Below are 27959 nucleotides of genomic sequence, written 5' to 3'. Positions count from 1 at the left end.
GGAAAGTCAGAGGGAGGAAAAGAAAGGCATTTAAACATGCCCCCCACTGGCTGGGGAAGCAAAGGGCAGGCGGGGACACCTGGAGAAGATCAGGCAGGGAACCCAGGCATTTAAACATGCCCCCCACATTTTCCCTCCCCTGCCTGAGTTTCTCCGCAGTAGCAGAGAGGCTCATAGAAGAAAAGAGGCATGTTTCCACGCCTGCCCTTCCCTTCTCCAGCAAGCTGGCTGGGGAAGCGAAGGGTAGGCATGTTTAAAATGCCTTTCTTTCTCTCCCATTTAAACTCAACAGCTGACTGGTGGCCCAAGGCTGTTAGGTTTAACTGACTCCTTGTATTCAGTATAGCAGAATGAACCTGGAAAAAAGCCAGATAACATCAGCTTTTTTGGGTTCAGCTATACCGGTAGCCGAATAAGGTATTTTTCAGGTATTTTTTCGGTTCGGCTATTGCCGAATGCACACCCGTAGTTGGCTCTCCCCAATGCTGAACCTTTGCCAGCCCTTATATATCTGGAGGAAAAGTGAAGAACTTCCCCAACAGCCTTTTTGCTTGCTACTCAGCACCAGGCACAGCAGTTTAGGTAAGAGAGTAAAACTGTCAAGGTGCCTGAAAGAGAGCAAGCTGTTCACATAGAAATAGGCGTAAAACTATCACCATCGCCATTCTGCTATGACCATCTTGCTGTTTTTCTATGTAGCTACCATGGCTGCAGTATTTCTGCTCTCTCTTCTGCAGCCAGTATTCTTTTCTCCATGAAGCCAACCTGGGTACTGAGATAAATGTGCAGGGGATGGAGATGTGCTGCATAGGATGGTCTCTTTACTTCCATCCCTAGCACAAAGCTCACAGCTCAGGAAAGCTCACAGCTTACCTGTCCTTCAGTCTCTGCAGTGGTGGCTATTTTAAAGAGGAAACCACCTGTCAAATATAAGCCCTACCAGAGCGTGGCCTTGCTCACTTTCCTGGAAAATGGGGTGGTTACCATTGTGTGAAACAGTGCTCAGAAGAGCCGCTGGTGCTATGTCAAACAGCAACAGAAAGAGGATCACTAATATAAGTAAAGTATAAGCTCTATAGCCTTTAAAGTTTTAGAAGTATTATTTCAATAAAAATGAGAACAACATAAAGCTTTGAATATACATTAAGTTATACTTGATTTGTATTAATTAAATATTTCAGTTTACATATTTGTTGCTTTTGGGACACAAAGTTAACATGGGGTAGTTTTAAAGTTTTGTTTACAAAATTGTCAAAATAAATATGCTAAATCAAACAGCATTTTATTTAGGGTGCCAGAAAGTTTTCCTATTCAAACCGGTGGGGCTATAAAAGGCAATCAAAACAATGGATTACTACTAACTTAGCTTTACCAGCCTGTACATGTAACATTTAGCAAGGTAGCTAAGAGAAACTAAGAAGGACTGAGCCAGGGTTGTGCTGCATATTTAGATATTTATAAGCTGCATTCACAACCAACCAGGTGGTTTACAGCACAAGATTAAAATAGCAACAATGAAAACAGCACAAATTTTTTAATTTTAAAATTTACACCACCTTCACTACATAACTTACAATATAACTTACACAGGGGTCATTTCGTAGAAAAAGAGCTAGGGGAACTCATTAGCATAACTCATTAGCATATGCCACACCCCCTGACATCAGGGGCCCGGCGGTGGACCTGCAAGGCCAGCGGGAGTGCAAGGAAGCCCCGCCAAGGCCCTCCCTGGCCCCAGGCAGGCAGGGGTGGGGAGAGGCGGGGAGGAAGCAACTTACCCTCCCTCTTCTCCTGCCTCCTCCTGGCTGAATGAGGGCTGGAAGCGTGGCGGCCGGAAACAGGGGGCGGGGCTTCGTCATGTGCCCCACCCCCTGCACCTCACCCGGGGGAACTGTGTTCCCCCACGTTCCCCCCCGAAATGACTTCTGAACTTACAGTATGCACTGATTTGAGCGTTATTTTATTACATGAAAACAGCAACTGCTTCATCTAGTTTGCAATGCCTACATCCATTTAACATTTAGCATACACATGGACAGCCCTCTGATTTGCTCCAGGATATTAAGTTCCTGCTTCCTGCTCAATTCAGCATCAAAACAGACCATACCAAACTTTCTCCCAACAACCACTGGGAAGGCTCTCATTGTAAAATTTAAATACCAGTTTGGCAGAGCAGTGTTTCCCACCTTCTTCTTCCCCCTGCAGCTTGTTGCTCATCCTGAAAATCCTTTCTGAGGATCAGGGAGCTCTTGTGAACAAAGTGCACCACAGTGCAGCACCTTGTAGCTCTGAAGCAATAAACAAGTCTTCAGAAGCCACTCCCAGCCCACCTAGCTCACCCATACCCTTGCAGCGCAGATGCTGTCAGAGATGCTTAGAGTTGCAAGAAAGGAGAAGTGGGAGACTCATGGCCCCTTGTCAGCTATCAACTAAAGAGACAAATGAGTAGCTTCAGGATGACTGCCAAGGAATTGGCTGGGAATTTATTTTATTTTTTTTCACATTTATATCCCGCCCTCCCCAATGGGCTCAGGGCGGCTAACACGGGCACGGTAATTAACCATGCCATAGTAAAAACATATAATAGATAGTAAGCTTAAGACATAAAATACATAATAAAACATCCGACACTTAAAAACAACGGTGCTCAATCAATAATGTCATGAGTCCAAGATGGAATCCACACAGTTCCAGGTGAAACTTCCCATGATGTTTGTGCCCAATGGCGACGGCTTATAAGATGTTCTTTGCAATTGCCAGGTTCTTCCTCAGGGCCTCATCAATGTGTCCTTCAGGAGCCCATGACGGTGATGGTATAGTGGGGGGGCTGCTCCTACTCAAAAGCCTGGCGGAAGAGCTCCGCCTTGCAGGCCCTACGGAACTGCATAAGGTCCCGCAGGGCCCTGATCTCCCCTGGGAGCTCATTCCACCAGGTAGGAGCCACCACCGAAAAAGCCCTGGTTCTGGTAGCAGCTAATTTGATGTCCTTGGGGCCCGGAATGACCAACAAATTTTGGAGCCCCGACCGTAATGCTCTTGGGGGAACATATGGGGAAAGGCGGTCCCTCAGGTAGGCTGGACCCTGGCCATATAGGGCTTTACAGTTAAGAACCAGCACTTTGAAGTGGATCCGGTACACTATTGGCAGGCCAAATGTGGTCCCTTCTAGAGAGCCCCATCAACAGCCTGGCTGCAGCATTCTGCACCAGCTGCAGCTTCCGGATCAGCAAAAAAGGCAGATCCATGTAGAGAGTGTTGCAGTAGTTTAGCCTCGAGGTGACCGTCGCATGGATCACTGTAGCCAGGTCATCGCGGTCGAGGTAGGGGACCAACTGCCTTGCCAGCCGGAGATGGTAAAAGGCCGACTTGACAGTGGCTGCCACCTGGGCCTCCATTGTTAATGAAGAGTCCAGGAGCACCCCCAAACTTCTAACCCTGGGCGCTGGCACCAAAGGTGCCTCGTCGAAGGTCGGAAGAGGGAGCCCCAGTCCCCCACCGGTCCGACTCAGGCCCAGGATCTCTGTCTTCGCCGGGTTTAGTTTCAATCAGCTCAGCCGGAGCCAACCAGCCACAGCTTCTAACACCCGATGTAGGTCATCGGGACTTGAATCCGACCGGCCACCCAGCATCAGATAGGGCTGGGTGTTATCTGCATATTGATGACACCCAAGCCCATAACTCCGGGCAATCTGGGCAAGGAGGCGCATATAGATGTTAAATAACATCGGGGACAACACCGCTCCCTGAGGCACCCCACAATCAAGGGGATACCTATGGGATCGCCGGTCCCTGCCACCCTTTGTCCCCGACCTTGTAGGAAAGAGGCAAACCATTGAAGGGCAAGCCCCTGAATCCCCACGTCGGCGAGGCGATGGATCAGCAGCTGATGGTCGACCGTATCAAATTTAGCTCATTAAGACTTGGCTATAAATTCAGCTGGGAGAAGCAGCAGTTTGTGGATGCAACAAGTACACCTTGCTACTGAGTCACCAACCTTGCTACTACTGGACCTCTGCAGCCTTGAACCATCGACTGGACCTGACAACCAGCTTTTCTGGAACCCCTGACCTTGGACTGAACTTGGACTTGCTGCCTGGAACTCCTTAACCCTACTAAGGTAAACCAGCTCTCTGGAACCCATGACTTTTGGATTGGACTTTGGTTACTCTCTGCAACCTTCCCTGTGACCTGCTCTGCTGGACCCCAGCCCGTGTCTCCTGGAGAAGCTACATCAGTACAAAAGGACTATTTGCCACAATTACCTTTCTTCACATACTGTGATGTGCTTTGACCACAAGGGTCTCCCAGCCATCACAGAAGATTTTCCAGGATGCTGGGAATGAAAAGCAAGAAAAGCTACATTCAGATGTACTTTCTTTTGCAACCTTTGGGATCCATCCCATTATTTATCATGTGACATCTAATTTCCTCAAACATGTTTTTTTCTTCATTCACAAGTCATCATCTGATATATATAAAAAGCCCAAATGTATTGGTACTTTCCAGCTCTCCCACTGGCTGTGCTGTGCGCTCCATCAGCCATTAGCCCATCAACCACCACTCAAGAGTACTCGCATGCCATTGGCTGGGGGCTGGGTCCACTCCTCTCTCCTGCCCACTGCCAGCTTGGCCACTCCACCCTGTCAGAATAAACTGCCAAAACGGCTGTCTCTTCTGACGAAGACGCTTCTCCTGCTTGGCTCCTCTGTGGCTGGCTGGCTACTGAGGTGAGCCACTAGCCACCAAACCATTCTCTTCTCCTGCTGTGAGGCTAACTTTCCGCTCAGTGGCTGTTGCTGGCTGTTGCTAAGCCAACCAAACTAGGGTCTGTCAGTAAAAAGGCAAAGGCAGGAGACCCTTTACCGGCCTTTGTGGGGAACTCATTGGGGCCAATCCTGACTAGCGTTGCCAGCTCCAGGTTGAGAAATTCCTGTATATTTTGTGGTGAGTCTACAGAAGCCAGAGTTTGGGGAGGGGAGAGGCCTCAGCTGAATAGAATGCCATCTCAGCTGAATAGAATGACATAGAATCCATCCCCCAAAGCAGTTATTTTTTCCTGGGGAACCATTGCTGCCGATCTTCAGGTGAGGCATAGAGGATCACTCAGAATTAAAACTGCTCTCCAAATGGCAGGTATCAGTTCCCCTGGAAAAAATGGCTGCTTTGCATTATACCCTGCTGAGGTCGCTTCCCTCCTGTTTGGGTCTCCGCTGTGGAGAAAGACTGTACTTTTCCTAGGCAGATGCTGCGGGGGGGGGGGAGAGATGGAAACCTGAAGTCAGAGGGGCAAATAAAGGTAAGTGGATGGTTAGCTGGGAAGGAGATAGGGTTGCCAACTCCAGGTTGGGAAATTCCTGGAGATTTGAGGGGTGGAGTCTGGAGAGGGTAGGGTTTGAGGAGGGGTGGGACCTCAGACACGTACAATGCCATAGACTCCACCGTCTAAACCAGCCATTTCCTCCTAGGGAACCATTGTTGCCAATCTCCAAGGGAGGGCTGGAGATCACTCAGAATTACAACTACTCTTCAGATGGCAGAAATCAGTTCCCCTGAAGAAAACAGTAGACTCTGTGTTATTATACCCTGCTGAGGTCATCACAGCAAATTGACTCTGAGTGCCCAAGGCCGGGACACCCACCCAGAGCCCCTTTCTAAAGCTCACTGTATTTATTTCCACAACGAGTCTTATTCCTAGTCATATAATAAGCCTCGAATCTGAATTGGGCCCTAGTACCAAAACAAATTCATTTGCGAACATATTAATACACGTCTAAGAAATTTACCTTAATCTTGACTAATTAAATGAATGCAGTATGTATGACAGACTGATATTAACAGACTGATTTTTCTGCTCCATTTCATTTAGTCTCCAGTTGTATAACATGACTATTTCTAGATACTGAGCCATCTGACAAACAGCTTCTGCTCCATCTAGTGGACTCTTGATTTGAAAACATGCAGACTCAGGCAGTGTAGGCAGAGTCAATAATTGAGCACATGCTGTACACAGCATGAAGCCAGACTACTCACTCCCCCTAGAATAGGGTGGGGCTCTCAAATGATGTTTAATATATTTTCATTCCAATTTTCCAAAAAGCTCCCATCAGTTAATATGCTCAAAAATAGTTTAAAAACATAGTTCAAAAATAGAATATTCGTTATACTTCATACATAATCATGACAGAAGACATCACCCTCACACTAATTTCGTAATACCTAAGCACTATGATTGGCATATATAATGTCATGTTTTAACAGGCCTTTCCTGTATATTTTCCAAAGATCCAAAGGTCAGAAAGATTTGATCAATTTCTTCAGGGATGCATTTCCATAGCTGAGGAGCTGCTACAAAGAATACCCATTATTGCACTGAGTAAGCCATACTGCAACAGAATGGGCAAAATCAAATTCCACCCCAGTTTACCTGTACACACTAGAGTACACCAGTTAGTGCAGCCAAATAGAATGTAGTTGCCTAGTTGGGCCCCAGTTTCTTCAGAATGTCAGTTTATGCTGTTTAAAATACCCACAGAAGTTCCAAACAGTGTTCAACCACCTGAAATAGAAGCCTCTCTCCAAAATCAGTACTACAACTCTTGAAGATACCTTATACTGAATCAGACCACTGGTCTTATCAAACTCTGACTGGTAGGGTTTCAGGTTGAGGTCTTCCACACCACCTATTGCTTGATAATTTCAACTGGAGATGCTAGGAATTGAATCTAGGCCCTTCTGCATGCAAAGCCACTCCACCTACCACAGAGCCGGGGCCATGCATTTATCCTTCCTAGTATAACTCTTCCTGTTTTGACTATTAGTTGAGAATAAGTGAAGTCAGCATGGAAATATCCCCACAACAGGAAAGAAAAGAAACACATGCTTAAGATTTAGGAGAGTACGTTGGCCCAGGGTAATGCTTCCTTGGCTAACCAAGGAACAATCCTGGCATCTGTTACCTTCCTTAAGAATCTCAAGATGGATACAGATAAAAATCCATACATTTACATATCATAAAAACATACTTGAATTTTTTTCTCCATTCTTGCTGATTTTAGGTAGAAATATACTATTGCTTTGCATCCAAATCTGAATATATCAATTATGAATTATATCTTTTCTGGAATAAACGTCTTAATTGTTTCAGGGACTTCCCCCCCCCCCCCGACCAACTATTTACTAATACAGTGGAATCGTCTTTGAGATTAGGGGTGAGGATGAATGCTTCAGAAAATACATTACTGTTGAAGTCAGTTATAGCAAATAAAATTACAGTACCTTTGTGGATGCCTTGTCTATATGAACCCTATCACTCTTATTACCTTCAGGAGATGTGAAAGAACTAGCTATTAAAAGATGAAGTTCATCCTTTCCTTGCTCTGTGCGAGGGCTGGCAAGAAATGCAATGAGGGATCTTTCAAATAGAGCCCAAAGAGAACACATGATGTTATACTACACCGAGTTCAACTGTTGGTCCATCTAGGACAGTATTGCCCACTATGAATGGCAGAAGAAGAAGAAGAGATTGGATTTATACCCCGCTCTTCACTACCCAAAGGTGTCTCAGAGCGGCTTACAAACTCCTTTCCCTTCCCCTCCCCACAACAGGCGCCCTGTGAGGTAGGTGGGGCTGAGAGAACTCTGACAGAAACTGCTCTTTTTTCAAGAACAGCTGTGCCAGAATTATGGCTTGCCCAAGGTCATCCAGCCACGTGCAAGTGGAGGAGTGGGGAATCAAATCTGGTTCTCCCAGATTAGAGTCCGCGCACTTAACTACTACACCAAACTGGCAGTAGCTCCCCAAGGTCTCCGGCAGAGAAAGGTCTTTCCCAGCAACTCTTTAAATGAAGATACCAAGGATTGAACCAAGGATATTGAGCCCACAACCACTCACGGGTGGTTTGGTATCAATCTGGAAGCTTCCTAAGGTTTAAGAAGGATGGTGAGAAAGGAGAAATGGCTCACATCCCACTCCTTCCTTCATTCCATCTTGTACCAGAAAAAGCCAAGAGAACAGAGCAGGGTCTTCTTGAAATTTGCTACTTATCTTCATGTTTCCAGCCAGAGGGTAGAAATGGAGACCCTCCAACAGTCTATTCTTCCCCTCAGAATTCTTGTTTAGACAGAGGTGCAAACGTTATGAAAATGTTCCAAGCACAACAGATGCGCTGCAAATTGTGGTTTCAGGGCAAAAATAAGAGCTTTATTGGGAATACAAAAGGGAGAAAATATTGCTCCCGATAAAGCACTGGAAAGGCTTTCCCTTGGATGGAATGGAAGCACAGCACAAATAAAAACATCCCTGAAGCAGCCACCCAATATTTTTCCTAGCTTTACATTTATCTCAATTCAGATACCATTGGGCAACCCCTAGTCCTCTTTCACACTCCATGGGAAATGTGCATAGGAATTTCCATTTTCAGGAATTTTAATAGCAATGGCAAAGCTCACACCCTTCATTTGAAAGTGGAAAAATGCTTTGAGAGGCAGCTGCTGTTTCCCCACTTGTTGGCAGGGTAGATAAAAACCAGTGATTTTTTTTTAAATCAAGAAATCAGATTTCTAAAATTTAAATTGGATTTTAAAATTTTAAATTGGATTCTTTAAAAAATAAAATGCTTTTTGAGGAAAAATCTACCTAAAGATGGTTTTTTATTAAAGATCTATTATAGTCCAAAGGTTAATCATCATGAGATTAGTTCAGTTCTGGGAAAGCACACGGATAGCAATTTTCACGCCTTTCTAGACAAAGAACTTCAGTCTCTACTACCTGGATGCTTTTTCCAGGCACAGAACTCCTGTGAGGATGCATCTCTGGGAAGCTTATCCCAAGTTTACAATCTGAGGAAAATATGCAAAAAAATGAGCAAAATTAGTGGGAGTTTAATGGGATTACCAGGACAATGCAACCTGGACTTGTGTGGAAGCTAGAAGCCACAGAGATGTTCAGAGTTCGAGGTTCCATTTTTAACAGTGGAACTTGTAGGTAAGGCGGGAAGAAATATGCAGCAATGAAGCACTGTGATGGGGGGGACAGGGAGGGAGTTAGCTTTTTCTATTAAAAGAAGGGTGTTTTTTTCTGTTAACAGTTCTCATCCACTGCTCCCTTTCTACATGAATGGGTAGACAGATGACAGAATTCACACAGATCCTCCCACTTCTGATTTCATCCTTGACCTGTCAGATGTCCTAGAGGTGGCTGTTTCTGGGCACTGCCAGAAGGACCTAGCCATTTTGGAAGGAGTCTGGGGAAAGATACCTTTTGTTCATTTTGTATTAGTAGTACAGCTCCTCGTGTATTGGCAACTCCCAATAAATTCAAAGTGAAGGCAGAACACAGCATCAAAGCTAGCAATCGAGCAACAGAGAGAAGTAGAAGACCAAAATCCTCTGGCAATGCTCAGTGATATTTTAAAAATTTCATGTGCTAATCACTTTACTATATTTACACCAATTTACTGTGGGTTATAAAGTTACAAAAAAGCATGTGGCAGAGTTTTCTTCATGAAAATATTTTACATTTGAGACACTTCATTAATGCAAGAGCTCTGCTCTTATTGACAATATATGAGGCCCTCAGATTAATATCAACATCTAGCTTCCACAGAGCACAATATGCCATAAAGAATATTTAACACAATTTTTCCCCTGGATTAGAAGTTTTTGGAACTCAAGGAATTATTTTCATTATTACAGCAAAAGATGTCTCTCTGCACTTTCCTGCAGACTGATCACGTCTTTGGTAGAATGTCTGAGAAGCATTCACATGTCTGTACTCCCTTAACTACTACAGCATGGATAAATCCTCCTACTGTCAACGGAGTTACAACTTTGTTAGCAGAAACAAGTAGGATGGCTGAGACACCAAAGATTCTCTTTTCCCTAATAGGAACTGGAGATCAGTCCCAAAAAGACACACACAAAAACCAGACAGTGACAGAATTCTGTGATAATTTTCCCAGGATGCACTATATTAGGCCAAGTGTCCCCGTGTATCACTGATTGCTGCTGACTGATTCTTCACATGGTTGTTTCTTGCTGCTAGTATTGCTGCTAAGATATGGCTAAGTAAAACACTAAATCACTGTGTGCAAAGTCCCAATATAATACAATTATCACAAAAGGGGGGGAAAGCAACTTAAGACAAACAATGGCATTCTAGTAATCATTCCGTCTGTGCCTAAAAAAATCTTAATGCTTACTTTAAATATTACCATAGAAGTTATACCATTCTGAATGTACTGTCAAGCATCATTGTAAATTATTAAGCTGCATTCTTGTTAATGCATTACTCTAAAAACATTCTAAAAATATTCATACTTAGCATAACATAAAAAGATTAAAAAATTGTAAAACTACACACGGTGATTTAGTGTTTTACTTAGTCATATACACTGTGATCCTGTTTGTTGTAACTGTAGCTAAGATATGGTTATCAATAGATTTTCCATTCTCCCCCAATCTCCCAAAGAACTCACAATCAGGATCACCATTAACTGAGATGTTCCATTTTAGTATGCAGTACCTTGGTAACTCATGCTTCAGGTGGATCTGATCACTTCTCAAGCCTGTGTTACTAAAGCACTATAACAAAAAAAACCCTTTAACACATAAAAATGCACAGCAGAACAAATTGGACAGAAATAAATCATGTTAGATATATGTCTATCACATCTCTCCTGTATTCAAGACATCTCAATGTTTCAAAAATATTACCTGATCTTTTTAAAATGAAAATTGGCAACTGCAAAGGAATTCAGAATAGTTTGCTATGGACTACCTGTCCTAAAAACAGACAAGCAGAAGGGCTTGCTCCTCTTAACTGGCATGATTATCATCCCACAATACCTTACAGAGACATGCAAGGTAGCTAGGGATAAAAGCTAAACAAAGTCAACCTACCTGATCCACAAATCCACTTAAACATATGTATTCTTTTGGAGTAATGCAGTGCTTCTCGAGACCAGGGACCTCTGGGGATCCAACAGTGTAATCCAGGGTTGGTCACAAGTAAGGACAGAGGCTTTTCTCATGAACATGAAATGAAACCACCTCAGCTTTCTAGGAAGGGAACAGGGACTCTCTGTCTCAAAGGAAGGGGATGGACATAACTTCCCTCTCTTTCAGACGGTAGTCAGGGCTCTTTTTGTAGAAAAAGCCCAGTAAGAACTCATTAGCATAATAGGCCACACCCAACAGCAGGCACTCATTAGCCTATTAGGCCACACCCCTGACAGCACAGCTCATTAGCACATTAGGCCGCACCCCCATGTTACCAGAAGTCTGGTCATCCAGCCACACCCACCTTTAGCTTCTTATTCTGTTTACCTTGTCTGTTGTCAAAACCCAGGGCTTTTTTTGGAGCAGGAACTCCTTTGCATGTTAGGCCACACACCCCTATTGTAGTCAATCCTAATAAGTTTCTGCTGTTGGGTGTGGCCTATTATGCTAATGAGTTCCTGCCGGGCGTGGCCAACTCGGGAGCCTGCCGGAACTCCGTTCCTGTGTGTTCCTGCCCAAAAATAGCCCTGTAGGAGCTCATAGAGTTGTCACCACCTGGAGACACCCAGCTTCCTGATTCTCTCAGAGCACTACCCAGAAAATGCACTGATCAGTCAAGGGACCCAAAAGCTCAGTCCCAGGAACTCTAATTGGCTGAGTGGCACCAAGGAGATACAGTCCTAAAGCAGGAATCATAGTTACCTCCAGTATAAAATCCGAGGGATTTTTTCACTCTGTTTTCCAATGCAAAGGATTTCAGTACACAGAAATTCACTTTGGATCCACAGACAGTAGCAAGCTATGGCAGTTTTCAACAAAGTATCAACCAGACTTCATGCAATGCTGGTCTTTTTCTATACAAGCAGTTCTGGGGAAAAAATATTCCAAGCCCCTTCCAACCCCTGTTCAGGTAGCCTCTAGCTGGAAGTTTTTAACCAATAAATAAGTTTCTTGCAGGTGTCCATGCATGCCCCTTCCAACCAAGAGGTGAAATTGATCAGAACTTGCATGAATTCCTTTGGAGTTATGGCTGTATTGAACCAGCTACTCTGGTTCATATTAGATATATTTCTATCACATCTCTCCTGTATTCATCTCAATGTTTTAAAAATATTACCTGATCTTTTTAAAATGAAAACTGGCAACTGCAAAGGAATTCAGAATAGTTTGCTATGGACTACTTGTCCTAAAAACAGACAAGCAGCAGCTGATCTTATAGGCCACAGTAAAAATATTTTATTTAAACTTGCTTTTAAAGTGTGGCTAATATTGTTCTCACTGTGTTGTTAGAACACAAGAAGAAAGACCTCCAGGGGGCATGTATGGCTTGCCATTCTCACTTCGAAAACTGGCTGTCCAATGCACGCACAGAAGGGTCCAAAGAAGGAGATGAGGAAGGCTTGAGATCCAAAAATTTCACATCAAAAAGGATTTTTCAAGTATGAGAAACACTGGGATAATGTATACATGAGTTAGGTGTGCCAATTATTACCAGACATGTTATGTTAATTGCAGAACTAATTTCAGAAACACTGTGCCAACCAGGCTCTAAACACAGTGTATGAAAAATTCATTACACGTTTACTGCAGCTCCAAGTAGGAAGTATGGCTTAGACCACAGCAAAATGAATACATTTGCCTTCAAATTTTGTCAAAATTTACAAAATAGATCTGTTCCCCCGAAGTTCTGCTGTGTTAATTAACAGCATGATAAACTGAAAGTAATTACTTTTCTGAGAAGGAAACAATATTATACCACAGTACGAACACCCAGTCTTCTCTTTCACAAACCATTTTTGCAAGAAAATATACTATCCATGTGCTAAATCAAAATCTGCACCAGCAAACAAACAGGATGTATTCTGATACAGTAATAGCCTACTCCACCTCCTCCTGCTTTTTTCCTGCACTGTCCCCATTAGCCTTCAGCACATCTACTACAATGTACCATGTTCAAACAACGTTTACATGTAAGGATCAATTTTGTTGTTGCTCAGTCGCACAGTCGAGTCCGACTCTTCGCGACCCCATGGATCAATAGGCAAGCCCTAAGTATGTCTGTAAAAACCAATACAGAAAGTATGCACATTAGTATCACTATATGCCAAATGCTTTTGACTTAACTTTTTAGGGCATACACTAACACACACAAGGCCCAAATGAGCAATCATATCCAAGCAGGGTGTATTAAAAATTGGTATCTGTTCTCTAAACAACCCAGACTCACTTGTCCTTTCCTTTGCAATTATGCAAAGTAAGGTTTCATATCAGCCCCCTAAAGCTGAAACTCTTCTTTCTTAATAATAATAATAAGAAGAAGAAGAAGAAGAAGAACAATGAAGAATGACTGCTAAAATAAATCAAATTCACTTCCCACAGTTCGTGCACAAAATGCATAAAGTTAGCCTAGCCTAATTTACAAGACCAGGAGAGATTAATGCTCCCTGTTCTTTAACTGTGGCTCTGGGATCACACATTCCATCTTCTAGTCCTTCTTACACTGGACATATGCTCTTTCATGCACTCACCCCTCTGACCTTCACCTTCTCTTAATACTTCAGCAATAATATTTCTCATGGTTAGCAGCAGCAGTATTCACACTTAATTAGGATTTTTAAGTAACTTTAATCTCTGATTTCAAATCCTGTTTAAGAGTTGGCATTAAATATTATCCAAGATTAAGCCTGCCAGGAATTCTTGCTGAGAAGGGATGGAGCACACAATCCCACACAGTGTGTTGTATTTTGCAAACCCCAGAGGAGTGTTTTGAGAATAAGACACTATGCTGGATTCCTTCAAAGAAAGGGGGGATAATATACCAGTTCTAAAGTAGCATAGCCTTCATATCACTGTTTTAATAAAGCAAGCAAAACCCCAAATTAGTCAACAGCCAAAGAATCATGAAACTACTTCTGTCAGCCCAAGAGGGCTTTAGAATTAGTGTGCTCAAACTGAGAAACTTTCAGAGATTCCATGGGAGTCAGCTGTCTAAAGGGGGGGGGGGGGGAACAAGCCTCTATTCCAGAGATGTTGAACTCATTTGTTACGAGGGCTGAACCTGACGTAAATGTTACTTTGTCGGGCCAGGCCATGTATGCCATAAAATGTGCTAAGTACTGGAGAATCAACTTTCTAAATGACACAGGCAAATCCAATTAACAATATAATATTTAATTCCACTGAGCTGTGTTTGGAGGAGGTATGAGGGGGAAAACACCACGCCGCCTCTTTCTTAGCCTTCACTGCCATTCCCCCCACCACACTATTTTACCTCAGTCTCATAGTCTCACCCCCTAGCAATTTCCTTTCTATTTTTTGACAGCATTGACCACACACAAACCTCACTGTGTGTGCCCGCTCCCCCCTCCCAAGCAGCCTCCTGCCTTCCCTCCCTGGCACCAGTTGCTCTCAGGCCAGATAAGAGCCCTAGATGGGCCACTTCTGGCCCTCGGGCTGTATGTTTGACACCCTGCTCTATTCACTAGTTACCTATTCAGAAAAGTGAAGACACTTTTCCTACCTCACTGAACCTCTGTGGCTCTTGGTTTCCTAACAGTGGATTAATCATATGATGGAAGGTTCTATCCATAAAGCTTCCTATTAGACAGTCACAGAAGAGCTGATCTACACTTTTAGAAAAGAATTAAATTTATAAAATACAAGTGAAGAATTGTATGACTCAATACTCCTAACGTGAAAGAATTCACTGCCTGTGAAAAGCTAGCTGGTTCTAGCCTAGCTTTCCCCTGCTGTGCTAACACTAAGCAACATGTATATGATGCTTTGAGGTATGCTTGATAACACATAATAACGTTACCATAATATTATTCTCATATTTCAGGTGGTGTTGAGAGAACCAGAGGCTTGTCTAAGGCCACACCGTAACTTTATGGAAGAGCTGGAACAGAGAGACCCCATCACTAACAGCTCAGTTTCTTAGCTGTTACCATTTGCACAGTGGGAAACATTTAAATTTGTCATGCACCACATGCATGCTAATGTGGTGCAGTCCCAAAAGACTCTTGTCCCACGACTTTTCTAGGTGAGTAGATCAGCCCAATCAGGAAACAGTTATCAGGCACCCACGGGCCAGAACCAGCAACAGGCCTGTGGCTCTTACCTGGCCTATGAGCAACCAGTCATTACCTTTATTGCCAGACTAGTCGCAAGGCCCGCTGCAGGAAGAGATGCAACAGGCCCTAGAGAGAGGCAGCTGAAGGGGGCCCCCCATGGTTTGGCAAGGAGAGCACCACGCCCCCTGGCCACGAGGGATGCACCATACCAGGCACTGTAGTGACAATGAGGGATGGAGTGCTGGTGGGGCCTGGGGGCAAGGCAGTCGCTGCGGGTGCAGTGGTGCCGTGACCCGTCGCTGGGCGCAGAGGGCGAGCAAGGTGCCACTGCCACCTCCTCACCGCCGTGGCTCCGTCGGTGCAGCGGGGGGCAAATGAGGGAGGCCCTCTTGGGCTCGTGGCCCAAGCAAGCCGGTGCTGTTTCCCGTTGGCGGCGGTGGCAACAGGATCCGCCTCACAGGCTAGCCAGGCGCATTGTTCCTGGGCCGCGGGAAGACTGGTGGCGGCATGAGGACTCTCCACTCAGCATACTTGGCTGGCCGCCGGCCATGAGAGGAATGAGGGCTGGGCCCGCACTGTGGACCCCCTGGCGAGCTGCTCGGCTCGAGGGGTAGCGGAAGGGGTTGGCACAGTCTCCGTGGGTGGCCAGACGGCAGCAGCGTCAGGGCCACCTCGAACAGCCCGCGGGGCGCCGGTCCCTGTACGGGTGTAGGCTGGGTGGCGAGGCGGTGGGCATCAGAGGCGTTGAGCTGCTGGAACATCCATCCCACCCAACAGCTCCCTAGAGACTGAGGGCAAGTTGCTACCTGGCAGGTCTGTGGGCGGGACAGAGGCGACGGAGGGAGGCAATGCAGGGAGGGGAATGGCCCCCCTCCTGAGCAACAGACCCGGGACCCAATGGCTGGGGAGGCGTGTGGAACCTCTCACACCAAAATGCTTTCATATATAAGGAGAGATGACAGAGGTTGCTCCTTATGTCCCTGTATACTGTCCCAGTGTTAATAAGTAATGGGCAGTGGAAGAGGGAGGGAGATACTTTGAAGAAATATGGTAAGAGTGTTAATGTTTAAAGCATGTTTGCATTTTGAGTAAAAAATATTGTTAATTGGGTTTGCCTGTGTCCTTTATACAATTGGATCTCCGGTGCCTGGCCTTTCATTTTATGGTACACATGACCCAGACTATCAAAGAGACATTTCTGTCAGATCCAGCCCTCATAACAACTGAGTTTGACACCTCTGAAATGGTCTCTCACAGGACATCTTCCTTCACTTGTACTTTCAGAAATACCTAGAAACTTCCTGTACATTGCTGTAAGTACCACCTAACAGAATGAGACAAAATAAATTTCACAAATGGGGAAACAGTCACAAAAAGACTGGTTAGCTGCTCAGCTTGTTTCTCTTGACTGCAAAATAAGAACTAAGTCAGGTATATTTTTAATAATGACACATACTAGTTGCTGTAGATTTTCCGGGTTGTGTGGCCGTGGTCTTGGCATTGTAGAACCTGACGTTTCTACCATGCCAAGACCACGGCCACACAACCCGGAAAATCTACAGCAACTAGTGAACTCTGGCCATGAAAGCCTTCGACAACATAATGACACATTTTAGTTAACACATGGTGTAGTACAGCCATTCTATTTTATATTAGAAAGATGAGTGAAAAATGCATGCAAAACACACAGAAAAGTCCTAGTTAAAGCCTTGCTTATCTATTCCTACTTACTTTGATCAGCATAGTTTTTTGCTTTCAGTTCAAGTTGCCGAGTTTGTGACTCTAAAGCTTCAACTTTTATCTGCAGGTCCTTCTTTTCTTGTTCTTGAGAATCTTCAAATTCAATAAATTTCTGAAGAGTATAAAAATGTAAAACACAGTTAAATAGGCCTGTGAACATGTACAAATGCATTTTATCTTCACAAAATGTTCCAAATGAACCCATCTATATTTGTAACAATGCACAGAGGTCACAGTACATTTTAGCTCTCAGATCAACAGTGTCTCCATGCCACCACACAACATGGGAGACAACCCAAACTAAGCTATTAAGTATTCTATCTTGGTTTATAAAAATTTTAGTTCATTAACCAGTTTGTTCTGAGCTATCTTTAGGGTCCCATTAGGACTAAAAAGGTAGGACATAGAGAGACAAAATAAATCCTCCTGTTTCCTTACATGTGTCACCCTAGATTAGCTAGCAACTCAGACTATCACACTTTAAGTCTCCAAAGTAACTTTAATCAGTGGTTACTGATCTAATTTTGATTCCACATGTAATATTTTATGAAAATACTATAGCAGTATCAATCCAGAATCATTCTTGCATGAACAGAAAGACATATCCATCCAAACAAGGGAAGCAATTTCCACTAATTTCCCTTTCCCATCAGCACCACCAATTTCCAAGGATCCCAGGGGGGGGGGGGGGGGAGTTAGAGGGCTGCAACATGAGGGAGATGGGAAATATTCATCCTGAAAGCAGATCTCTGCTTGTGGTTCTTTGGATCCAGTTCACCATATGTATTAAAATCAGTGTATGCTCTCTCTAATGACAATCTCACCAAACACACTCCTTAGAAATGAGGATTTCTAAAATCCTGTGACACAGAATGGTTAAAAAAGGCCACTACATGTAATCTGAATTCTGTATAGAGGCGATTAATGGATCACCAAGGAGAAAGATACATATCTGAGTCATTTCTACACTACAGCTATATGCATATGCAGGGGTGGAAACTAGTCAGAGGGTCAACAATACTGATTTTAGTGACCAAAATTTTAAAAAACTGACCAAATACTGACCAAAAACAAAAAACTGACCAAATACTGACAAATTACTAAACAATTTAATGTCAGCCTACTGACAAGCTAGCATTTTAAATGTAAAACTCTAAATATAGAGACCAAGATGAGCCAACCACCAATATAGATCATCTGATTACAACACTAGTATTGGTTCTGCCTTCTGTAAGCATTCTTATAAGTACCCAATCACTTACTAGCACATTATGATAATGTAGAGTTTTATTATTTGTTTTAAGATTGTATATAATTTGTTACCTATATGTTTAATCTCTTTGTAAGCCACCCTGAGCCCACTCCAGTGGGGAGGGCGGGGTATAAATTGAATAAATAAAGTTATTCACGAATTCTTTCGTTTCTCAACAGTTTTCTGCACTGCATCCACAAGCATTTTTCCCCTTGTTCTCTTCTTCCATTGCTTTCTCAACTCCTCCTAGCATGAGCTGTGCCATGTTGAATTCCACAATATCCATCACCACTGCTTTCATTGTCTCATGTTTTAAGAGGTTAATTATGTTTCTATACTTTGTGTTACATTTCACCAAATCACTTTTACTCTTAGGAACAAAGTCCTTAAAAGTACTTCATAACTAAACTGAAAACAATCTGTCTTCTCACTGGGAAGTCATGATGTTTCCCCAAAAATGCAGCAATGAAAACAGAAAAACACAAACTGCATTCACAAAAATTAAAGAAATACTTACTTTACTGAGCAATTTTTTAAAAAACTGAAAAATTACTGACCAAGATGAAAAAAAATGACTTCTATTGATTTTACTGACCGTTTTCCACCCCTGCATATGCAAGATACTGAAATTATTTTCAGAAGCTGTCACATGTCTGGAAATCCTACTGTACAGAATTGCCTTTACTGAGTCAACTGGTGGTAAAAAAAAAATAGGGCAAACACATGGAAGCTTTAAAGCTACAAGGAACTGTTTACATCACAGGGCAAGAAGTTGTTGAATACTGCTTCAAAGTCTTCATTCTCTTACACTGAAAGACATCAGTAAGAATGAGCACTATTCCACCAAAAACAGTACACTGTATTCCAGGGGTCCCCAACCAAAAGGCCGCATGTGGCCCCCAAGCTCTTTCTGTGCAGCCCTCTAACCTGCTTGTTTGCTGCTATCACTCTAAAGGCCTTTTCCCTCAGACCACACTGTTCTTCCAGCGTCAAGAGACACCATCTACTGCTGTTCTTCCTGTCCCTTTCTTACAAAAACATTGTTTCTTCTGGTCTCCATTGTACCTACTGTCAGCCCCTTCTTGGTCTTATCCTCCATACTAGCATTTTGGCCATTCTGGGTGCTTTGCTGGCTAGGGGAACTGTACCACTCAGCTTTTTCACTCCCCCTCTCTATGCATTACCATGTTGAAGGCTATATATATGTCTGTAAAGAAGATAAAGCAGCTGTGTGAATGGGTACAAGAGATGTCTGGACTGCTTTTGCAAAAAAAGCAGGAAAAGGACAGGAAAAGGGATGGTGTTTTTTTTTTTAAAGGATAAAAAGTGTTTTGCATACTGAACATTTCTAGACGCTTCACCCATCAAGACTCCTCCAAGTGGCTTCCAAGGTTACTGGTGAGGTTGCTGCTGCACACAAAAGCATTCTTCCTTCTTCAGCAAGAGCTGATTGCTCTGACTTCTTGCCTTGATTGCTTCTGCCTCCCCTCCGCCACCCACTCCCGCCAGGAGTCTTCTCATGCATCTGTGACTGCAGGAGCCAGTCAGTGGCCCCTTGGGTTGAGAGGGAAGGAGTACTTCCTTAGTAGGGAAGCTTATTGGATTCCCCTTCCCACAACTTCCTCCAGCTAAGTTCCCCTCCCCCCGGCTGCCATTTTGCTTCTCAGGATTGAGGCTTGGCTGACAGGCAGCAATGTGTATGTGCACCCTGCATATAATTTGAAGCCAACTAAATGGCATATCCTCTGCTCCAGGTGGGAGGCTGCCCTTTAATTCGCTCTTTCTCCCTATCTGCCCTTTTTTGGAGGGGCCCCAATTTTTAAAGTATTAGCATGTGTAGATTTAGACCTCAAGGCAGTGTGTTTATTAATAAATATAATATTCAATGTATTTAGGATTGCAACTCTGTCATCTGGTTGGTCAGATTCATAATCCTTTTTTTTTTATTCTTCCTAGCCTTTGCATATGGCCCAATACCTCTGAGAACTGTAGTGGATAGGGAGGTATTGGTCTCTTCTCTTCTTTGAAATGAAAATCCCCAGCTAATATCAGCTAAAGTGGGGTAGATTTGATGGGAAAGGGAAGAGTTAGGCCCCTAAAATGATACTTCTCATATTTTTATCTATTCAAGGATTATACTGAAACTCTGCAACTGCTGCTCTGCTAGAAATTCTGTAAGATGTCTGCAAAAGAAACTACTGTTGATGACAAATGGACTACTGAGTATTTCTTTGTTTTTAAACAAGGATAAAGCCGTTTACCTGATATGTCTTGAAACTCTCAGGATTAAATGAGTACAATGTTAAAAGGCACTTTGAATCCTGTCACAAGAGCTACTCAATATATCAAGGAGAAGTGTGAGTGAACAAGATAAAGTCTCTTTAAAAAATAATGTTTTGCAGCAAAATAGTTTTAGAACTATTAGATGAGAGCAATGACATTATAGGCATTAGATGAGAGCAATGACATTATAGGCACTGCTCAACTACTACTTTTATCAGATTCCAACTTCAGAATTACAGAAGAGTTGTGTGCACTGCAGAATTTGAAAGGCACTACAGCTGCAGAAACTTATTCTTGAAGTTGTGTAAATCAGTAGAAAATCTGAGTTGGGATAAACTGAAAAGCATCACAACTGATGGTACAAGAAATATGGTGGGAAGTAAAACTGGTGTAGTTGTAAGAACCAATGAAGACATATTGAAATTAAATGGTACACTTCACATGCAAATTCACTACATCATCCATCAGCAAGCATTGAGTAGTAAGATTCTTCAGTGGGAAAGTGTGATGTGTATTGTATCCAGTGTTAATGTCATCAGGCATCATGACCTTACTCATCATCAGTTTCAAAAATTTTCTCTCAGAGATAGATGTAGAATATGGAGATGTATTGTACCATGCAGAAGTCAGATGGCTTAACAGAGGCAAAAGCCTCAAACATTTTTTCAGTCTTCATCATGAAGTTGAAGTCTTTCTCAAGGGGAAAGGAAAAGGTCAAGAAGTGCTTTCTGACCCTGGATGGATTTTTGATTTGGCTTTCTTGACTGATATCACAGAGCATCTGAACACATTGAATCTAAGGTTGCAGGGGAAAGGAAAGCTTGTGTATTCTGAATTGAAAACTTTTGAAGCAAAACTAAACATTTTTTGTGAAGCAAGTTAGTGAAGGTAACTTTTCAAACTTCTCACACTGCGATAGACTAAAATTTGAGAAGGATGAGAATTTACAATTCAATGTTGAAAGACATCAAAGCACTGAACCTATTGCAGGTAGAATTCCAGAACAGATTCACTTATTGCCATAAGCATGGAAAGGAAATAAGAATGTTTCAGAATCTATTTGAAGTAGCACCAGAAGATGCAAGTAACTTTTTCAGACTGAACTAATTGATCTGCAAGCCAGTGATCATCTCAGAGACATTTACAAAGAAAATAATGTGTTAGATTTCTATTCCAGTCTACCTGATAAATTTAAAGAAATGTGCTGCAGGCATTTCACAGTCTTTGGCACCACACACATCTGTGAACAAACTTTTTCCAAGATGAAAATTGTGAAATTAAAGTGTAGGTCAAGACTTACAGATGAACATTTACATGACATTTTAAGGATGACTGTCACAAACTTTGGACATTAATGCCTTGGCTAACAGAAAACAACCACAAAAATCACACTGACTAGGTAAGCATGTGTAGCTAGATAAAAATATTGTTCCAAAATGGATTGCGTTTAGGTTAACATTTCTTCATTGACCTCTGAATGTTTACTTTTGATCTAAATAGGTAGGTTAATAATTTTGTTACATTTTGGTTTAAGATGTGGTCCTCTTTAGACATTGGGCACTCTAATGCTGCCTCCATGTGCCAGAAGGTTGGGGACCCCTGCTGTATATGCTACACTGCATTTAGGAAGCATTAATTACTAGGATGAAAGGCACAATTGAGACCTACAGTATCTGCTAGCATATGAAAGAAATCCTACAAACTTAAAGTGATGGATACATTGCAAACAAGCAGAAAACTATCATGCCTGAATATGTGAGACAGTGATATTGCTACTTCTAAAGATAGTCTAAAATTGCCATTACTGAAAATACTTACAGTTGCTAACATCTTTCTCCAAACAGCCTGCTTTCCTCTTCCATTCACTACCCCTTATTCATTCTCTTATGTCTATTACACTGAGCAAGCTATTATAGTGGCAACCTATTTTGGTTATTTGAATAGCTGCAGTTAATACAAAAAAGATTAAGTCATATTTCCTTTCGAAAGAGTATTTCATGTGACTGCAGAATGCTCAACTGTATTTCTTCCAACAGAGTATTTAATTTCTGTTTTTGCCCCCACTCCCCTTCATTATTAGTTTCTAGTAACTAACAATACTTGGCTATAAGCCTGATACCAAATGAGTTTATCAAACCCTTGTTCTCTCATAAAAATTGCAAGTTTATTCAAAAAGTTGTCGAGTTTCAAAGTAACTTTGCTGCTGCTTGAACTCTAAAATACAAAACCTGTCTTCAAATAAACTGACATGGCTATTAACAAAATTATTCTGCCAGTTAACTCTGCAAAAGCAGATGGAGGGTGGGGGTTGGCCAATGAACCACAACCAAAAATTCGTAAGATGTTGCTTGCACTAACTCTTTAAAATAGATATTTTATTTAGCTCGGCTTCTTCTGGCTGCACGATGTCCGGTGCTCAGGCAGACGGGGGGTGTGTGTGTGGAGGGAACGCCGGCGACGTCGTCCTCGGCCCGACCATGTCCTTTTCGGCTCCGCGCGCCTCCGGATGACGTCACTCAGCCTCCGTCGACGGCAGCCGCTTTGTTCTTTCACTGCTGGCCACCAGGGATCAGCCAGGCTCTGCTCGCCACCGCTTGCCGCCTCTCAGCATTGCGCCACCTCCTCCAATCGCCACCGCCGTTGCTCCGCTGCCGCCGCTGTTCTCACCGTTGCTATCGCCGCCATTGCTGCCAGTGCCGCTGCTTCTCCACACACCTCCATAGACGGAGGAGGGTGCCCCCCACCCTACTAAGGGTGGGTACCCATTTATCTACTCGCCGATAGATAGTTACTTGGCTTTCGAACCGCTGGGTGGGCGGGAGCTAGGACTAAGGGTCGAGAGCTCACCTCGACCACGGTGGGACTCGAACAGGTGCTCGAGTAGATGTTAAATGCAGGTGTTATACTCCCTGCACCACCGCTCCCTCACTTGGAGGCTTCTGTTACATGTTTCTGACCTATATTTTTTAGCACTGGTATCTAAATCTGTTCAGGCATAATGCTAGGACAATTGAATGCTGGTATGAAGGAGAGAAGATTGTCTAGTTTTAATTACCAATGGCTTAAAAATAAATGTTGAGGAATACCCAGATACTGTCACTGTCAACAGTAGGTAGAATTCACTACATCCTTGTAACCTATCTACATCTCCTCTCCCATGTACACTCACACTGTTAGAATTGTGGGAAGGGAATTCTTTACACACAGGCCTGGGTATGATCTTGTCTTGTGACAGATCAGCAGCGCTCACAGAAGGGGAACTTTCTAGCCTCTGTCTGTAAAAAAACATCCTAGCCCCTGGGGAGTAGCAGACCTCCAGAAACAGCATGGGAGAAGGAAAGTGGAGGTGTGCAGCTGAAGGTGGGAAATCAGCAGAAATCGCTCTGTTCTTTACCCTACAGCAGGTGTTTTCCACAAATGGCAAGGTTAATTAAGGTTTATACCAGTGTTCAGCTAAGCAGTTTCAAAACTCACTAAGTGATCTAAATATGTTTATATCAAAGCATTTACTACAGGATACAAAATGCATAATTTGCAAGGTATTTAAAAACAGGACATAGCAGAAGGTGCCATACACTATCACACAGCCAGCAGTGCCCAGAAGAAAACGGGAAGTACCTAATATAAATCTAATATAGATCTCTGAAAGATGCAGGTGACAAAATGATTCAAAAGCATAGTAAACAATGCAAACCATCACAACTACGGAAGACAGAATCACAGAAACCTGCAAGGCACAGGGTATAGTTAACCAAGAGCAAGAGATCACAGACATGCTCTCTGCTCATATTTATTTATGGAACATCTTAACTGTTAACATCCCTTTACAACTGAAATGATTATTTTCATAATAGTCACTTTGCAAAACAAGTTATTTAACAGTCACATGCAAACCACTAGCAGATCATCAGATTCTTCTGTTTCCTAAAATCTATGGTACAGCAAAATATATCTCACTGTTTGAAAAAAAAATCTGAAAGAACTTCTTATCAGTGTTAAGAACTCATCACATGCACTATGGTAGTGCAAAGTGCCATCGAGTTGCAGCCAACCCCAGAGGGTTTTCAAGTCAAGAGACAAACAGAGATGGTTTACCATTGCCTGCCTCCGGGCAGCAACCTTAGATTTCCTCAGTGGTCTCCCATTCAAGTACTAACTAAATTATTTATTTTTTAACCTTTACCTCCCCCACACGATATTATAAGTCTGTAATTCAATAAAAGCTCCTGAATAAGACAAATCCAAGTGTTCAGCTAAAAAATAAAAAGTGTACCTAGCAAATGGGATGGCAGTGGCAGCAGCATTCAAAGTTGGAAGGGTGAATATCTGATGCTTCCTCATATGGAATTAGACTGTCAACCTAACCCAGAATTATCTATCCTGATTGGCACAGGTTTCCCAAGGGCTCAGACTAAAGCCTTTCCTCAATCTAGTACTCAAGTAAAACGAATCTTGGAGATCTCAAGTATTAAGCCTATCCCACAGTAAGATCATGTGCACTAAGGGCCTTTCTTCAAAACTAAGCAATGAATCACTGAGGTTCTAAAACCTGCAACAGTAACCCCCATGGTCCCAAAGGTGGACACATTTACTCTGTTAAGACAAACACTAGCTATTTGCTTGACATTTAACAACTAGTTTATTATTTTAATTGTTTTTTCCCAGATTTGCATTTCACTGCACATTCAGCTCAACATCTCTGTATTAAAGCCACATTTTCAAACTTGGCTCAAGGGGTCTGATGCAAACAGAAAAATGCACAATCCTCTTTGCCTACGATTGTACTTTCACCTGCAGAGTTACCAGTAACTCATACACAAGGTAAGCATAAATGGATTTTGCTGTTTCAAAGGCCAAATATACGAACTTCTGAAGAAAATGAGCGAAAGATGCTGTGCATGCATTGTATTTTGCAGTTATACAGGTTTTCTAGACTGAACCGGTTTGCTAGAGTGAACAAACAAAACAACAACAAAAATCATAGCAACTATATCCTATCACAGACTTTGTGGCTGTGTTGTGTTTGTTTATTTACATTTGTGTGCCTGTCACATATCCCAAATATCATACACACAATGAGTATAAAAACAAGCATAGACATCTCCACTTAAGTACCACTTCTGGACATCAAATATATGCATGCACATATAAAATGCCAATTTTTACCACAGTTTTTGTTCTACATGGTATTCTTCACTCTACTGGCTTTGTCACATATCGAAAATATAGCAAGAAAGGCCACGGATTCTATTCCCATCTCTTAACCTTAAAGAATTTACCATCTATCAAATAAGTTGTTCACAAGAGAACACCGAATTGAAAATGTAGATACTCCAAACAGGTTATTTTTCATTCTGAGTATCCAGTACATGCAGGACCTGAAAAACATTGCCTATTCCTAGCCATCACCATCAACCATTTTAGGAATTTAACCACAAGGTGTCAGATCTGATTACACATAAAAAGTTAATAGTTCCTTTTTTTCTAGTTTCAAAAAAACCCAGTGACATCAACAGTAAAGTAGCGATTACATTGGTTTCAGTACTAGACATCATATCATTCAAAGTAAACAGAACACATGTGAACAGTGTAAGCACAGTAGCTGTCTGCAGCTTTTCCCCTACTATCAGGAGCTGGATTTGCTCAGGACTAGATCTGAAACCTATTGCACTGAAAGCTTGTGCTCTTTCAATTGTCATACTTAATTTCCAATTAAGTTCCCACAACTTTTCCTACAGCTGTTTTATGAAGATCAGCAGCAACCGGAAGCATAGAAATATGACTGAGTGAAGGGTAATTAACCCTTCCCACCATTATGTTTACACTTCCAGAAGACAAGAGTTATACGATGTTTCTATTTACTTTCTTACTAGAAAAGCTGAGACCCAGCAGGGCAAAGCAAGCGATAAAAGGAACAGTGTGCCAAAGTAGCAATAACATTCTCTGTTCTCACATAAAATTTCCTTAGATACGTGTTACTGGAATCAAATATCCTAGAAATAACTGAATGGAATTCACTTGGTTTTGTATTTGGAGTTTTTGCCAACATAAAATTTTGTTTCATCACCTGTTGCTTAGCTAAAACTCTTTTCATCCATCAGTCCTGAAGATCATCACTATCTGATTCCAAGCAGTGCCTCACAATTCATGATTTATCCACTATACAAGTTAAGTGCTCCAGGGAGAAGAAGCATTACAAGCTATACACTAAATCTTCTCCAGCCTAGTCCAAGACCTGCATCATGAGATACTAGAGAAGCCCTGCTGGTTAAAACCAACATCCACCTTAATTAAGAAACAGCAAACTTCTACACAAGGCATGGCTAAAGGCCACCCTACTACCTCTCTTCCTTTATCCAGCAACAGCCTTCATCCTCATTGCACTGGCACCTCTCCTGCACAGCTATATGAGCAACATACACTCCCTGTCACCACCTCAGACAGCTCCACTCTATGACACGGGTACCCAGCCAGCTTCCTTACTGGGTTTGGGTGTCCACCTCACCTCCTTTGTCCCCCAAACGCCGAAGCCTGACTGGCGTCGGGGAAGTTATCCCATCTATCTCCCCGCTCAAACTTTCACTCACTCACCACATCGCTGCCTCTTTAGCCAACCTCATCCTCGCCCGCCCTCCGCCGCAACGAGACAAGCCACAACCGGCTCGCCTTTTCTCGGTACCAGTCCGGCACCCCAACAACAACCGTCCTGGGTTCCCCCCCAACCACCACCACCACCACCACCTCACCTCCTCGGCCTGCTTCCGCAGCGCCTTCTCCCGCTCGTACTGGGTGAGGAGCTGCTCGTTGTCGTCCCGCAGCAGCTCGAGCTCCACGCTGGTCTCCTGACTGTGAGCGCAGACCGAGTCCAAGTTCTCCAGCACGGCCACCACCAGTGGCATCAGCTCGGCCACCACCTCCTCATCGTAGCGCCCGATGAGCCGCTCGAACTCGCGGTAGATGGAGCCCGCCAGTCCCGACACCCGCTCCGACATCATGGCCGGGCCGGGGCCTCCCGGGTCCTCCTGGTACACCACGCCGTCCGCTAGCTCCATGGCCTCGGAGCGCAGTGCCTGCCGGCCGACAGAGCCGGGACGGACGGGCAGGCGCCAAGCGCTTCTTTCCGGAGGATCAGCTACAGCAGCAGCACCTCCCTCTGCAGCAGGGCCTTGATTACAGCTCAGCGCCGATGGGAGGGAGCCTGGGTGACAGGCGCGCAGCACTGACTTCACCCACGACGCCGGGGAGGGGACGCCGGGCAGTGACGTTGGCCAGGGGCGGGCGTAGCTTTGGTGACGTCAGGAGAGCCCATGGGAAGTAAATAAAGAGCAGGGTGGGGCGGCTAGAGGAGGAAATGGGTTTTGGAGGATGGTCGCTGTTCTGTGGGTGGTGCGTAGGACTGGTTGCGAAGCAGGGATTGTAACAGCACTGTGTAATAACTGTGTGGGACTTGCTTCTAAGAGAGTGTCCTCGCCCTACCTGTTAGTGTCAGTTCAGCTCACGTTTTACTGGTCGTCTTGGGCATGAACACATAAACAACAGGCTAGTGGCATCTATCTTACGGATTTACCATTGTAAAATAACTTTCATGTATACATCGTACAACATAAAAGAGC

General features: G+C 43.3%; 1 protein-coding gene across 11 annotated transcripts in view; it reads right to left on the bottom strand.

The window, feature by feature from the left end:
• Positions 1 to 27537, bottom strand: part of SPAG9 (sperm associated antigen 9) — a 132568-nt gene extending 105031 nt beyond the window's left edge. For all 11 annotated transcript variants that reach the window (XM_015420372.1, XM_015420378.1, XM_015420374.1 and 8 more), the window contains exons 1-2: positions 27093 to 27537; positions 16803 to 16923 (exon numbers count right to left, since the gene is read on the bottom strand). In XM_015420372.1, coding sequence (XP_015275858.1) covers positions 16803 to 16923; positions 27093 to 27398 — 427 coding nt within the window. In that variant the 5' untranslated portion in view covers positions 27399 to 27537. The remainder of the gene's footprint in view (positions 1 to 16802; positions 16924 to 27092) is intronic.
• Positions 27538 to 27959: the final 422 nt, after the last annotated feature.

This window comes from Gekko japonicus, unplaced genomic scaffold (assembly GCF_001447785.1).
Source record: "Gekko japonicus isolate JY-2015 unplaced genomic scaffold, Gekko_japonicus_V1.1 scaffold360, whole genome shotgun sequence".
Taxonomy (NCBI): domain Eukaryota; kingdom Metazoa; phylum Chordata; class Lepidosauria; order Squamata; family Gekkonidae; genus Gekko; species Gekko japonicus.
This window is presented reverse-complemented; position numbering and strand designations above follow the sequence as displayed.